Source organism: Apostichopus japonicus, chromosome 9 (assembly GCF_037975245.1).
Source record: "Apostichopus japonicus isolate 1M-3 chromosome 9, ASM3797524v1, whole genome shotgun sequence".
NCBI classification, from domain to species: Eukaryota; Metazoa; Echinodermata; class Holothuroidea; order Aspidochirotida; family Stichopodidae; genus Apostichopus; species Apostichopus japonicus.
Genome location: NC_092569.1, coordinates 13,465,968 through 13,481,331, shown reverse-complemented (window position 1 = coordinate 13,481,331; position 15,364 = coordinate 13,465,968). Strand labels below are relative to the sequence as shown.

The following is a 15,364-nucleotide window of genomic DNA, read 5'->3' as shown; positions in this document are numbered from 1 at the left end:
CAATCAAGCTGGAACATGGAATTTTCAACACTTTATGCGAAAGTTTCGTTACCGCCTCAGTTGCCTATATACCACCATAGCCCTTAATTGCAAGAAAAGTTGATATTTTGATGTTGATTATTCGAAATAAATACTAAAATAGAAATCTAAAATTCAATATTTGGAAGATTACAACTGTGACTTAGAAACGGGGGAGGGGGAATAACTACCCCCTATATTTGTTTTACAAAATAGGTCCTTCCGACCCCCCCCCCCCTTACTACTAGAAACGCATTGGGTCGAGGCTTACTTTCATTATTCGGGTATAGAACAGCAAACGTTACCGTACTATAGCTTACCAGTTTAAAGTCCGATTATTATTTAATGTTGGAGACATGTCAAAACCGATCCTGCACCCTGTCCACGTAAATCATCTCCTTCAGAACTGATCGTTGTGATACCTTAATCCCCAACAGTATTACCTTTCTCCAAATGCACTTCATTCTCACAAAAATTATCAATACTTCAACTGATTCTTAAAAGTATCCTTTTAACGTTTTTCCTATGTAGCATTTTGCAACCACCTCCCCCACCCCCCCCCCCCAACAAATATGCGGCTACGGCATACATGAGGTAACGTCTCGTCCGCAGTTATCAGTGTTATATATGATACGTCTTTCCTATTCTACTGTAATCGTACCACTAATATTTCAAGGTTGATTTCTTATCGATATTCCTCTCGATGGCAGATTTGTGCGTTTCCAACCCGTGTTTGAATGGAGGCACATGTATGAATGACGGAATGACGGAAGACTATTCATGTGATTGTACAGCTGGATTCACTGGGAAGAACTGCTCCGATCCAGGTAAAGTTATAATCAGATGAATGACTTTAGACTAGGATAACCCTGTCACTGTTACAGTTCGGGTTTGGTATCCATATTGGTTTTGTATTATGACGTATTTGCATCACCCTGCATAATATGAATATCGTTCTCCTCCTTCTCTTTCGTTTCATCTTAAATGATTCAAGCTATAATCATACGACCGCAACAACTACAATTTCAATCTAGCTTAATTTATACGAATTAGTTCATGCCGAGGTAAATCCATAATTACTCTGCTAACTCCGGATTTATTATTTGATAGCTATTAATAAACAAAAAAAATAACATCTTGGGGTACATTTGTACAGATGTTACGCGTTACTATCGCAACAGGCCAAACGATAAACTTTTTCAAGTCAGGTGAAATTTCAAGTCACTTTGTCTGATGTCAGTTCTATCATGCGAAAATGGGAAGGTATGGGATGTAATGTGATATCACGTTACGTGGTGGCGTGTATTGTGGTGTAGTGTTATTTGGTACGTGAACTATTCTATGTGATGTGACATGTGGTGTGGCTTGGTGTGATGTGATGAGTTGTGGTATGTGATGTGGTATGTTATGTGATGTGGTACAGTATGTGGATGATACGAGATGGTATGGTAGGTTACGTGGTGCAACTCTGTGATAAGGTGTGATATGTGATGTGTTGTGGTATGTGATGTGGTATGTGGTATGTGGATGATACGAGGTGGTATGTTAGGTGACGTGGTGCAACTCTGTGGTAAGGTGTGATATGTGATGTGATGTGGTATGTGATGTGGTATGTGGATGATACGAGGTGGTATGGTAGGTGACGTGGTGCAACTCAGTGGTAAGGTGTGATATGTGATGTGATGTGGTGTGGTATGTGATGTGGTATGTGAATGATACGAGATGGTATGGTTGATGACGTGGTGCAACTCGGTAGTATTGTGTTGTGGTATGGTATGTGATCTGGTATGTGGATGGTACGCGGTGGTATGGTAGGTGTCGTGGTGCAACTCTGTGGTAAGCTGTGATATGTGATGTGTTGTGGTATGCAGCGTTGAATAGAGTGATGCTATATGGTGTGGTCTGGATGACATTATGCGGAGTGATATTATAGATAACGCAATGTGACGTCATATAGTGTTGTGAGGTCTGAAATACGATGTACTGCAGTATGGATATGATAGATGAAGTACTTTTACTAATCACTGAACTGCAAGGTCAACATGTTGATATTACAAGTAATAAGGATAAAGTGTGATACTAATTTATTGTAAGATACAGAATCAGTTACGAAAATGACGAAACTCGGAAATATCAGGTCTCATGAAGCTTGTTGTCTGATAACATCGAATGGGCGCCAAGTACTACTTTACCAAGTTGCTTTATTTCGGTGTAGCACAAAGTGTTAAGCCAATATTACAAATTTTCTTTGGTGAGGTGGCGATGTATTGTGGGAGATCGGTTGTGGTAGACGGCAAGTAGGTTAATGGAGTATCCTACTAGTGAACATTTGTGTGAAAAACTTGTAGTCTATAAATTTTATTGTTGAACAAGACCAAAATAATCTGCAGTCTGCTTATAACAGACCATTCATGTTCAGTTTTCTATAAGTTCATTGCAACATTTATTGCCGAAGTCGATGACGGCAACTTTCTGATTCGCCCTTTTCAAGCAAGGTTCACACTTTACTGATTACAGTATTAAACCATTTATACACATGTGTTTTATGTGACTCAAACTAGGCACGCTAAGATTACTTTAGGTAGGATAGGCTGCCACGGAAAGAGGATAAGAATAAGTAGGAATATCATAAAGAATGGTCGGAGGAAACAGGTAATATTCCCAAATATTATAGCAGAACTGTAACAAAATGACAGAAGAGGTGACGGCTTAAGCAATAACGTCAGAATTTTGTTCATCATTTTTAGCTGTGTCGGATCCATGTGACTCCAATCCATGCAGTAACGGAGGGACGTGTGACAGCACAAGCCAGGGTTTTACTTGTACATGCCTTACAGGGTTCACCGGAGTCACTTGCTCAGGAAGTAAGTATTAAGTCGAAATGTGATTGTGATAATATGACGTTCCCTGATCTAAAAAGTACAAAGTGGAGGATATAATAACAATCATATTTTAAATACCATTAAAGTCTTGTTAAAGTATTACTTTCAGCCCATGCTTGAATTTGCTAAGAATCCGTTGGGTGGGGCGGGAAGTTTGGTCCGTAGCATCATGGATTATCACGATATAACGATTTCGAAAACGATTGACATCACTGTACTTTATCAATGTCGAACCAAAATAATTTTACAAGCATGAAACATGAGCATAAGATCTCTTAATTGTCTTTGACCACCGACACACACACATTCATCAACGTTTTTGTGTTTAATCGGTAAATGCGATTTAACCCGGTTCAAATCATGTTAAATTTATACATGCCACGATATAAATCAACCTGAATTGAGTCAATGTTGTACAGGGTGTTGATCTTCATGATCTGGTAACGGCGGCCAACAATAATTGGCAGTTACCGGCCAAATTATGATAATAAGATCGTCGATTAAACTGATTACTGAACTTTTCATTGTTATATCAATTTAATTCCGGGTCTTATCTATAAGTCCTTTCGTGATGAATTAGTCTTAAGAAATTTTGACCCGGAATATGATTAGGCAAAGGAAAGTAGGAGTTATGGGAAAATTTGCCAGATACCCAAAACGCATTAAATTTACCTAATAGGATTTTGTTAGAATGTTTTATGATTTAATCACCTTACCATGCAAACATTAAGCTAATCTCACGGCCGACATAATCACTAAAGTAAGAACGTTTTAATCAAAACTTCGTTTTAGCTGTGATGTCTGATCCATGCATTCCAAATCCATGCGAGAACGGCGGGACGTGTGACAGCACAATTCAGCATATGTGCATGTGTACTGAAGGGTACACTGGAAGTACATGTTCAGATAATGGTATGTATGTACTGAAATAATCAATGGTTTATCAAATTATATATCGCTCATGCCTACCGAATGTGTCGTGAGTGCCTTTCCTAATGCTGCCATGTTTTGTGTTGCTTTTTCATAAATTAGACAGAAATAAAGTAAAACAGCCGGCATATTAAAAGACCATTTGTATGTTATGCTTGAATATAAAGGTTGTATTTTAAGGTTAACTAGGAGGGAGATGGGGTGGGGTGGGTCGGGTGGGGGCAGTGGTTCTCTCTATGTCACTTACGTTTAAATTTGAAAGAATATTCTAGGTCAAAATTTCTTTTCGATATGTAAAATAGTTAAAACATATTCACTTAAGTAAGAACGTTTTAATCATAACTTCGTTCTAGCTGTGATGTCTGATCCATGCATTCCAAATCCATGCGAGAACGGCGGGACGTGTGACAGCACAATTCAGCCTATGTGCATGTGTACTGCAGGATACACTGGAAGTACATGTTCAGATAATGGTATGTATGTACTGAAATAATCAATGGTTTATCAATATATATATATATCGCTCATGCCTACCGAATGTGTCTTGCCCCTTTTCCTAATGCTGCCATGTTTTGTGTTGCTTTTTCATAAATTAGACAGAAATAAAGTAAGATAGCCGGCATATTAAAGTACCATTTGTATGTTATGCTTGAATAAGAAGGTTGTATTTTATGGTTTACTAAGAAGGAGGTGGGGTGGGTCGGGTGGGGGCAGTGGTTCTCTCTATGTCACTTAGCTAGTTGAATTTTTGTTAGAAATTTACCATCATGATTTAGTCACCTTAACATACGAAAATAAGCATATCTCATGGCCGATATGATTACTGGCATGGAATGAGGGCCAAGTAATACTAAAACAAGTTGTTTTCTTTCCAATGTATTGTGGGAGATCGGGTGTGGGTGACGGCAAGTTGGTTTTTGGAGCATCCTACACATGAACATCTTGTAGTCTATAAATGCTATGGTTGAACAATACCAAAAAAATCTGCAGTCTGGTTATAAAAGACCATTCATGTTAATTTTTCTGTAAGTTCATTGCAACATTTATTGCCGAAATCGATGACAACAACTTTCTGATTCGCCCTTTTCAAGCAAGGTTCACACTTTACTGATTACAGTATTAAACCATTTATACACATGTACATGTGTTTATGTGACTCAAACTAGACACGCTAAGATTAATTTAGGTAGGATAGGCTGCCACAGAAAGAGGATAAGAATATGTAGGAATATATTAAAGGATGGTGGGAGGAAACAGGTAATATTCCCAAATAATATAGCAGAATTGTAACAAAAGGACAGAAGAGGTAAAGGCTTAAGCAATAACGTTAGAATTTCGTTCATCATTTTTTAGCTGTGTCGGATCCATGTGACTCCAATCCATGCAGTAACGGAGGGACGTGTGACAGCAAAAACCAGGGTTTTACTTGTAGATGCCCTACAGGGTTCACCGGAATCACTTGCTTATCAAGTAAGTATTTAGCCGAAATGTGATTGTGATACTATGACGTTCTCGGGTCTAAAAAATACAAACGTGAGGATATAATAACAATCATATTTTTAATACCATTAAAGTCTTGTTAAAGTATAACTTTCAGCCCATGCTTTGATATGCTAAGAACTTATTGGGTGAGAAGGTCACTTGCTCCATAGCATCATAGATTATCACGATATAACGATTTCGATAATGATTAACAGAAATGTACTTTATCAATGCCGAACCAAATTCATGTTAAGATTACAAGCATGAAACATGAGCTTGAATAATTGGAAATAGGAGATCTCTTAATTGTCCATCAACACACACATATGTGTGTGTGTGTATAAATATATATATATATATATATATATATATATATATATATATATATATATTATTATTATTATTATTATTTTTGTTTAAGTTTTTTTTTAAAGTTTTTTCATTTATCTTTGTGTTCATGCGGGGCTTTATGTACAGTCAGTAGTATAGCTGCTATGTCTACTCTATTCTACTGTTCGTATCAATAATATTTCAAAGCTTAATTCCTTTCGATATTTCTCTCGATGACAGATCCTTGTGTGCCCAACCCGTGTTTGAATGGAGGCACATGTACTAATGACGAAATTACGAAAGACTATTCATGTAGTTGTGCAACTGGATTTACTGGGAAGAACTGCACGGATCCAGGTAAAGTTAATATCAGATAAATGGCGTTAGACTAGGATAATCCTGTCTCTGTAACGGCACAGGTTTGGTATGTGTTGTTGGTTTTGTACTATAACGTAATTTGCACCACCCTGCATAATATTAAAACGTCCCTCTGTATGGAAATTAGGTCTTTCTGTTTCGATTTATTTTAAATGATGCAAGCAATAATCTGACGACTGCAGCAACTACAATTTCAATCTAGCGAATTAGTTCATGCCGAGGTAAATCCATAATTAATCTGTTAACTGCGGAATTATGTTTTGATAACGATCAATAAACAAACTAAATAATATTTTTAGTTACATATTAATGCAATTGTTACGCGTTGCAAACGCCACAGTTCAAACGCTTAACGTTTGCAAGTCAGGTGAAATTTCAAGTCATTTTGTATGACGTCAGGTCTTTCATACAATATTGAGAAGGCACGGGATGTAATGTGACGTGAAGTGACGTTATGTGATCGTGGTGGCATGTGGTGTTGTGTAGTGTGGTACGTGACGTGATACGATGTGATGTGATTTGGTATGTGGTGTGGCTTGGTGTAATGTGGTATGTGATGTAATGTGGTATATGTGGATGACACGAGACGGAATGTTAGGTGACTTGGTGCAACTTTGTGGTAAGGTGTGATATGTGGTATGGTGTAGTATGTAGCGTTAGAGAGAGTTATGTAATATGGTGTGGTGTGGTCTGGATGACATGAATATTGGATATCTTCAAAACTGACTGTTCTACTTGTTTCTTTTTCATTTTAATTGAAGTGTAATTAATGATCTGCTATGGGATTTTACTGTTCAGTAACATCGAAACTATACCAAATGTTATATTTATATCAGTTAATTACTGTCAATATTTGTGCTTGTTTGTTTCTTGTTTCTTCGGGAGGTTCCCCTTGTGATTCCAATCCCTGTCTAAACAATGGTGTCTGCTTTGAATCATCCGAAATGTTCATCTGTATCTGTCCTAATGGCTTCCTTGAACCAAGATGTACCAAGGGTAAGATAAGTAACTATTTAACGGTTCTGTTATGTCTTGGAACTCCAAAAGGGATATATGGGGATGCAGAGCGATAATAACAGAGTATGAAAATGTATTTGTTTAGGAGAGAAACGGGGTTTAATCTAACTCTATTAAATTAACAGTATGCATTGTATATGCTTATATTCGTATTATTGACTCACTTTACTCATTAATTCCGGAGGGTGGCGTAGGTTGAATTAGGGACGTGTGCAAAAGCCAGGGTTATGTGTATTGGTACGGAAACGACATGTAAATAAGTCGTATTCGAGCAGAATGAGTTTCCAAGGGTGTTAACGCATAAAATCAAAGATTGACGAGGTTTCGAATGGTATTTTGAATAATAATATTTCTATATTCTACAAATAATATGGACAATAGAGGTGAATGGTACAAATAAGGGAATAACAAAGAGCACAGTTAACTTAAGGCGCCGGATAGAAATATTTGACTTATCTATTAAGACTGGGTCTGAAGTCGATGAACTCGATGGTGTAGTAGAGCTGGGCCTTTGAGATGGTCCGAGAAAAAGAGTGCTCCATCAAAAGGCGCGAGGCGCGGAATTTATAAATGAATAAAAGTTCATCCAAGAATAGTTAAACTTGTTATAATGGGATCCACTTCAATTCTCTGGATGGATGTCAGATATGGTATGGATAAGGGAAAGTCCATTCCGTAGTAGAAGTGAGTGGATAATTAGGTGGAAAGAAGTCATTAAAGACTTGAAGATCCTTCAGTCAAAACTTGAACAGATACACAGAACGTACTAACGATAGGAATATAACAGGTAACGCAATGTTACGGCAAAACAATAAAGAACCGTGCTATTGGAACGGGGTGAGAGGCGATGGTTCCCCAACAGCGGTGTATAAACCTCTATCAGGACGCGGTACTTGCGTTGACGATCACTAGGGCGATGACGTAGAGATGACATCATCAAGAAATGTAGCATTGTGAATATGCAATAGGTAAAACATGCCCATAACAGTATCCCTACATGGTTCAACGGAGTCACTTGCTCAGAAAGTAAGAATTTAGCTAAAATGTGATTGTGATACAATGACGTTCTCGGATCTAAAAAATACAAAGGGGAGGATATAATAACAATCATGTTTTAAATACCATTAAAGTCATGTTAAATTATTACTTTCAGCCCATGCTTTGATTTGTTAAGAAGGTATTGGGTGGGCGGGAAGTTTGCTCCGTCGCATCATGGATAATCACGATATAACGATTTCGATAATGATTAACAGCAATGTACTTTATTAATGCCCAACCAAATTCATGTTAAGATTACAAGCATGAAACATGAGCTTGATTTGCTAAGAATGTTGTATTTTTCAGTACAATACAAAGGAGGAACTGCGTTGCGTTCATTAAGGACGTTAATATTCTCCTTTACAGTAACTGAGTATTGAAGTAACAAGTAACATCTTAGTCGATTTGTTATTTGCCTGCAGTAAGCTGTACATTGTATGGAGGTATGCAACACTATATTATTCCGGTGGGTTTTCCACACACATGTCCAACACAGAATGTAACATTATGGTGTTTTGAAAGAAATGTTTACCCACGCTGTTAACTAAGACGTAATAAAGGACATCGCTTTGTACTGGGAATTCATCATTTCTGTTTTGTATATACTTATATATAAGAAGAAGAAATATTTGCGAACATGGACATGTGTACGTGTAATCGTGTACTCGCGTGCCCATGTGTTACAGAATTTCCTTTTTATACGCCTCTTTTCAAGCTTATATCTCGAATCCCATTCATCATTGTTGGTACTGGTTACAGTCGGTGAGCAGACCTATGGAACAAAAGTAAGTAAAACTCACAATCTCAGGATCCCTCCGAGACCAATACGTCTTTTTCTTCTTCTTTTACTGATTGCAGATGTTCAAACAGCACCCATGCCTACCCGTGGTAAGTATTTACTTTAATATCAACTTGAAAAGACATTTTCAAGTCATTTATAGCCAGAAAAGTAATTCACTTGACAAATGACCATGCACAAAATGAATAACATCAACATTTATCCCGTTTAATGTATAATCATTTATCTCATAGGAGTGGAGATATTGCACTACGCGAGGATTTATAACCAACTCTGTTGAATTTTAAAGGACGTTTATGACATGCTCTGCCTCCCTCGCCCTCAACCCCATCGTTTCCTTTTTCCTTCTATGCGGAAACCTCTCGTGATACAAATGTTGTCATTTTCGCAATTGTTCCTTGTTGGACATATTCCCCAATCACATAACAAGCAAAGCTTGCTTCTATTTCAGAGACGCTTTTAACTGTTTAAAACCTTACAATATATTGTTAAAGCAATGCTGATGTTTTTCATGAAACATGTCGTTTTTATATTCTCGATTACATTTGAAAAATGTGTATCATTATTCTACCTCATATAGGTTTAATAATTCTATCAGTTTCCACTTAATTTTTGTTTTCTAGTTCCTCAATTCATTAATTTTAATTAATAACATACATTCTTCATTGTTACTTTATCTGGATTCGTAACAAAAGGTCATCAGCGTAGTTATATCGGATCAAATATTACAATTTCCAGAAAACCAAGAGCAACACAATTGCTCATTTAATCGCCATTACTATTATTCAACACACAGAGAGCTGGATGATTTAACGATGCCTATTCACTTTGAAATAGTAAAACACCTGTAATATAATGATAAATAACACCTCATATTTATATATACTCACGTCTGCAAGTTAAGTATTTTACCATTATAAATGACAAATATTAATTTCAATCACGAAAGCAAGTAAAAATTCTAAAGCTTATCTAAGAGTAATCATTGAAAAATTGATATACTATAAATATTTCTGGTGAGATTATTTCAGCGAAATACATTTAATTGTGTATGATATTTGTTTAGTTTACTAACTAACATGAGACACTACTATGGTTGGAAATGGCATTACCTTTCACCAGAGAATATATATTTATAATTTATTTTTGGCTTGTTTGTATACTTCTGAGAAACATTTAGTCATTGGTTTTAGTTCTACAATGAACACAGAGGAGCTGCGTACAGTTGAGCAACGAATGGAAGAAGATGTTAAAATATGTCTCAAGCTGAGACTGAAAATGAGTTTAGGATCTTGACTTTATAACTGAAAGAAAATAATAATATCAAACATACTTATACTTATTACTTCTCAGATTTTTAAAACGTCAGTGGGAACATTGTGTGTAGTAGTAGTAGTAGTAGTAGTAGTAGTAGTAGTAGTAGAAGTAGTAGTAGTAGTAGTAGTAGTAGTAGTACTAAAGACAGAATATTGTTTCAAACCATAAAGATTATATTTCCCATAAATCATTCATAACTTATCAGCCATATAAATAATCTCTAGTTCTTACTAGAGGTTGAAACTATTAGTACAAGGACCAATCTCATAGTTTAATCCAGATGAAAGAATTATTGTCAAAAGTGTACACAGCTGATGACATAAGCTACTTATCTATGTACATTATCGTCAATTTGAAAAATTCTGTAGTTATACCTAGCATACTGAATGTATACACATCTGATGACATAATTTATCTGTATATGTGTCTTCGATGTTCATACCTATCATTATTTATTTAAAAATATTAAACGTTAAGATTTACCCTGAAATATGTTAGTTGTATAATCCACTGAGATATGGGCCGTAGCTTTGAGACGCTTCAGAAACTTTTGAACCTTGTGAAACGGAAGTGACAAATCATGCTCATACCACAAATATCGAGTTCAAGATGACCACGTGTACCAATTTAGTGGCTCAGTGGAACGTCTAGTTTATCTTTTATTTTTGTTGCCCTAAACAAGCCACTTTGTATTTACTCATAGATACTAACAACGGCGGGACAAGTCTTTGGATAGTAAATGTCGCAATTGCGGTTATACAATTGCTAGTCCTTGGGTTTGTGGGCTTACTCTGGTACCGCTCAAGAAGGTGAATCTTATTTTCATTTAAAATATGCAAAGTAGCCACAATTTAAATCGATGCTTAACTATAAATATGTATTGATGTTTGATCAGCGAATGAAAGGATTTAACAGTGTATAAAGAAAGAAATATATATATAGGCCCATATTATTAAATAGTTACAAATCAGAGGCTTTAATGTAACCCATGTAAGTGTAATAACTATTGGAAAACATCCAATGAATCAATGACGAAAATAGGGTTCGACAAGCAGAATCAAGGTGATTACAAGTTTACTTCAAAATTTCATTTATTCGAATGAACGTTTTCAGCCAATGAAAACCGAAAGACTCTACAAAGATATTCATGCTGTGTTTATGTTACAGACAAAAAGGAGGAACTGCTCATCCTGATAAACAAGATAATAACGGAACTGACGTCAGAGGGAATCAACCTGTCAATCACCATGGTGATGTCAATAACGAAATGGTGTACAATGGTGACCCTAAATATTACAGTATAGAAGATGGACAAGTAAAAACACCAACATATGCATTTACTATATCAGGAAACCGTTAACAATCATGATAGTTATGAAACCGTTGGCAAGAAGGCAACGATTAAAAGCAAGGAAACTTTGGAAAAATGAAATATCCAAACTACAAATAAATCTTTTGAACAGATTGATAAGAAGAAAGGGATAGTTGAGAATGCGAATGGCAAAATGGTCGATGAGGCTTCGACGAGAGAAGAAAACGAATATTCCCAAAAATTATTACTGAAGGCTTAACTTGGTATTGGGAAACCAGGGGAAAGGTGTATAATGATCTCAGGATTTCCATAGCCGAGTGTTATGTATAGGAGTCGTAGAGATTTTCCACAGAATAAAAGAAGTTATACTTAAAATTGTGAATTCCTCACTCTGTAACGATTGGTCTCATAAATATGTTTAATTTTGATTTTGATTGTGTATCAGCACAATGAAACTGATAAGTAAAGAGGTAAAGTCTATAGCTGTTTTCTTCTTAAATTACTGCAAATTTTCACCTGTCGGAAATTCGTCCTACATCGGAAAATAACGTCGTAGTTCAATGTGTAATAGCTTTGCAGTAATTACTGTGCCACCTGTAACACATGCTACCGTGTTGCGAACATAGAGCAGTAGCTACCGATGCACAGTTGTGGAACAAGAACAATAGTTACTGTACTAGCTATGAGTATCGGGTGCCAGCTCTCTGCGAGGTGTGTTCCGTGATAAATGGGAACCACAGTAGTAAAAGACACGTGTACAAAGTTAAAAACAGTTCAGCCGAAATAAGCAAGATAACGGTCCTTGCCTTTTCAAACTTGTTTGTTGCATTTAATTTGATAATAATTTAGACATTGTTTTCACAATTTGCTATAGACTAGCATTTTTAAGGGACTACGTTGAACACACAGTAACTAAATATGGCCATCATTTCTATGTTCCTATATATTGGGAAGATGTACACTACGGGAGATAATCAAGTCCTTTCGTTAATTATGTTAAACAATTACTTTCTCTTCATCTAGATAATGAAATAAAACATATTCGAAGATTCGCATATTTAATTTTGGTAACTTTGAATGTTTTCTATATTTTAGCAAATTTGATGATCCTCTCTTTACGTCTGATCTTCTTCATTACTTGATTCAGTTTAATGAGATTATCATATAATTAAACAGGAAAGTAAAGGAGTGGACAAAATGAATCACCTTCTCAACTGATAATTATTCTATTCGACAAATTTATTTCTTCTAAAACACAGTACTATTAAAGACAATTGTGAATACAGGGGAGAGGAGGAGTTGATAAAACCATAAACATTTTAAATTGATCATGAAATTCTGTAATTTCTCTTTCTTCTCGATTTCATGATATTAAGTATGTGTATAATTTCGAGTTTTCGTTATTATGTTCGCCAAGTCTTTTTGGCAAGTTGTGATTGCTTGATGGTAGACGGGCTATGTTATTCAAGGTCTTCAAGCACAAAACGGTTGAATTTACACAACCAAGCTGGTCAGTGTTGGTACTTTCACATTTGAGTATAACTTAAGTAGAACTCATTTTTAAACGAGGATTATGTATAGGTGTATACATCTATACAGAGAATTGATAACTTGGTTTTGGGCAATCAATAGTGTTTTATGAAGACGTATTGGTTTATCACACATATCTGGTATTTGTACATCTATGCAACTGTCATGTTTCATGGACAATATCGAGCTCATGTAAACCCGTATGCAGGGATAACATGAGTTAAATATGCACCATTATGATTGCATCTTTAGCCTACTTGAACCATTATGATCGCGTCTTTAGCTTACTAGAACCATTATGATCGCGTCTTTAGCTTACTGGAACCAATATGGTTGCATCGTCAACCGTGACTTTTACTGGCTTGCAACGACAAGTATCACATTGAATGCTAGTTTTGTCAATACAGATTCTCTTCATTGATGCAAACTCAGTTCATCGAGCTAACTCTAAATTCACAGCTACAGATAAAATACCTCAAATTTAGATCTTATCTAACACTGTTAAATTTAAAAAATAAATAAAAAGTAATTAAAATGGACACAAAGGTGTGCAGCAGAAAGCCAAGCCGTCCGATATTATGTTGACCTTCCTTGTACACTATTTATGATCATTCAAGAGAATCGGTTAAACAGAATATTTCAGTAGAAACCTGTATATAGTGAGGGTTACTCAACCATGTATATACGTTTGCATAGAATATATGCACAATATTTCTGTGGTATTTGGTAACTAAATGACTGTATATAGGCTATGCATATTATCTCTCTGTTATAGCTAATTTGTACTCAATTTAGCTTTGTGTGCAGTTACAGTGGATTAAGTGCCTGTTTTTTATTCTTACTTTATACAAAATCTTTCTACTATTCGTCGACGGTGACTAATTTTCTGCCATCACTGGCAGCATGGAACATGCATCAAGAATTAGAGATTGGTGTATTTATATTATCATATTATCTTTCATTTCTCAACAAGTAACCAGTCAAGGTAAGTCTACAGTCTGCATAGAAATGATAGTATATAGTTTTTATTCATTGCAATCTAGACATGAATATTCTAAAGAGACTTTCAAATCACCTTGTCAATTTGAAAGAAGTAGGCTACTTAACTATATACATTACTTTTTATTTTGATTATTTTAAGGGTATATTGTTAATAAACAAATGTAATTAATCGTTGTATTTAACAAAGACAAAAACCGAACTGGGATTATTAACTCTGTATGGCAGGTTTATACAGTATGCCGACGACACCACTTTCTTTTTATACGGTACCCGCAACAGTACCGTTAAGGTGCTGAATATTTTAGAGAATTTTCGAAAAGAACCTGGTCTTCAACTTAATTTCAACAAATCCCAGTTTTTTTTCCCCGGGTCCTTTTATTTTAAAGAATCCAGCTCATGTCAGTGAATCCAATCTGTAGATTAGCAACGGTCCTATCAGGTACCTCGGGATCAGCTTTACTTACAATGGTGACGATCTCTTTCGCTTAAATTATGAGCAGAATTCTAGGCTGAAGCACCAGCTTAGAGTTTGGAATGGGTGTGATCTCACACCTATTGGTAGCAACACAATCGTGAAATATTTTGCAATCAGCCAAGTCATTCGTTTTCCCTTTTCAGGTTCCGTCAAGCCCTCCAAAAGATTTTATTAATAAGATCCCAAGTACTAGTATCTTTATTAGGGAAATGTGTATGGCTTGGAGTAATTTAACCTTTAAGAAACCTTCGGAACTCTTTGGTGAGCAAATCCTTTGGAACAATAATTTTATTAATATCCCTAGAAATTTGAAAAATTCCCTCAGTATTGTAAACGATGTCGATGACCAGCAATATCACATTTTCATTCTTATGTCTCGCAATTCTAAATTGTCGCAGTTGGTCTTTCCTCACCTTATTGACTGTATTTTACTTCCGCCAGAAGCCTGCGCTAAGTGGAGCATTACTTTTGACTTGTCACGTGGCGATTGGTTAACTATATTTAAGATTCCTTCCCGTATACGCTCTCTGAATAAATATTTCCAGTTCAGGTTTCAGGACGGCATCTTAGGAACCAGTCGGCTTTTACGTTTAATGAACGATGCGACTTCCCGCTCTGTACCATTTGGCAATATTGAGGATGAAACAATTGAACATGTATTCTGGTATTGTCATGTGATGTTTAGTATCCTTTGCGAACAGAAATGTTTTGGTTGACATGTTATCTGCTTAAAAGAACATTTTTTTCTTTAATTCTTCAGCAAGCAAAGCAGATTATGACCCGCTAAATTATTTTCATCCTGCATATCAAATACTACATTTTAAATTGTAAGCAAAACAATATTAAGCCTGATT

General features: G+C 35.9%; 1 protein-coding gene across 5 annotated transcripts in view; it reads left to right on the top strand.

The window, feature by feature from the left end:
* LOC139974161 (uncharacterized) overlaps positions 1–15,364 on the top strand; it is a 162,229-nt gene that overhangs the window by 14,043 nt on the left and 132,822 nt on the right. For 3 of the 5 annotated variants that reach the window (XM_071981103.1, XM_071981104.1, XM_071981106.1), the window contains exons 9-12: positions 729–845; positions 2,766–2,882; positions 3,693–3,812; positions 4,184–4,303. In XM_071981103.1, coding sequence (XP_071837204.1) covers positions 729–845; positions 2,766–2,882; positions 3,693–3,812; positions 4,184–4,303 — 474 coding nt within the window. Of the gene's footprint in view, positions 1–728; positions 846–2,765; positions 2,883–3,692; positions 3,813–4,183; positions 4,304–5,183; positions 5,301–5,882; positions 6,000–6,905; positions 7,017–8,933; positions 8,964–9,107; positions 10,017–10,894; positions 11,001–11,358; positions 13,922–15,364 lie in introns of those variants that run through there. The other 2 variants (XM_071981105.1, XM_071981107.1) reach the window with 2 other exon arrangements.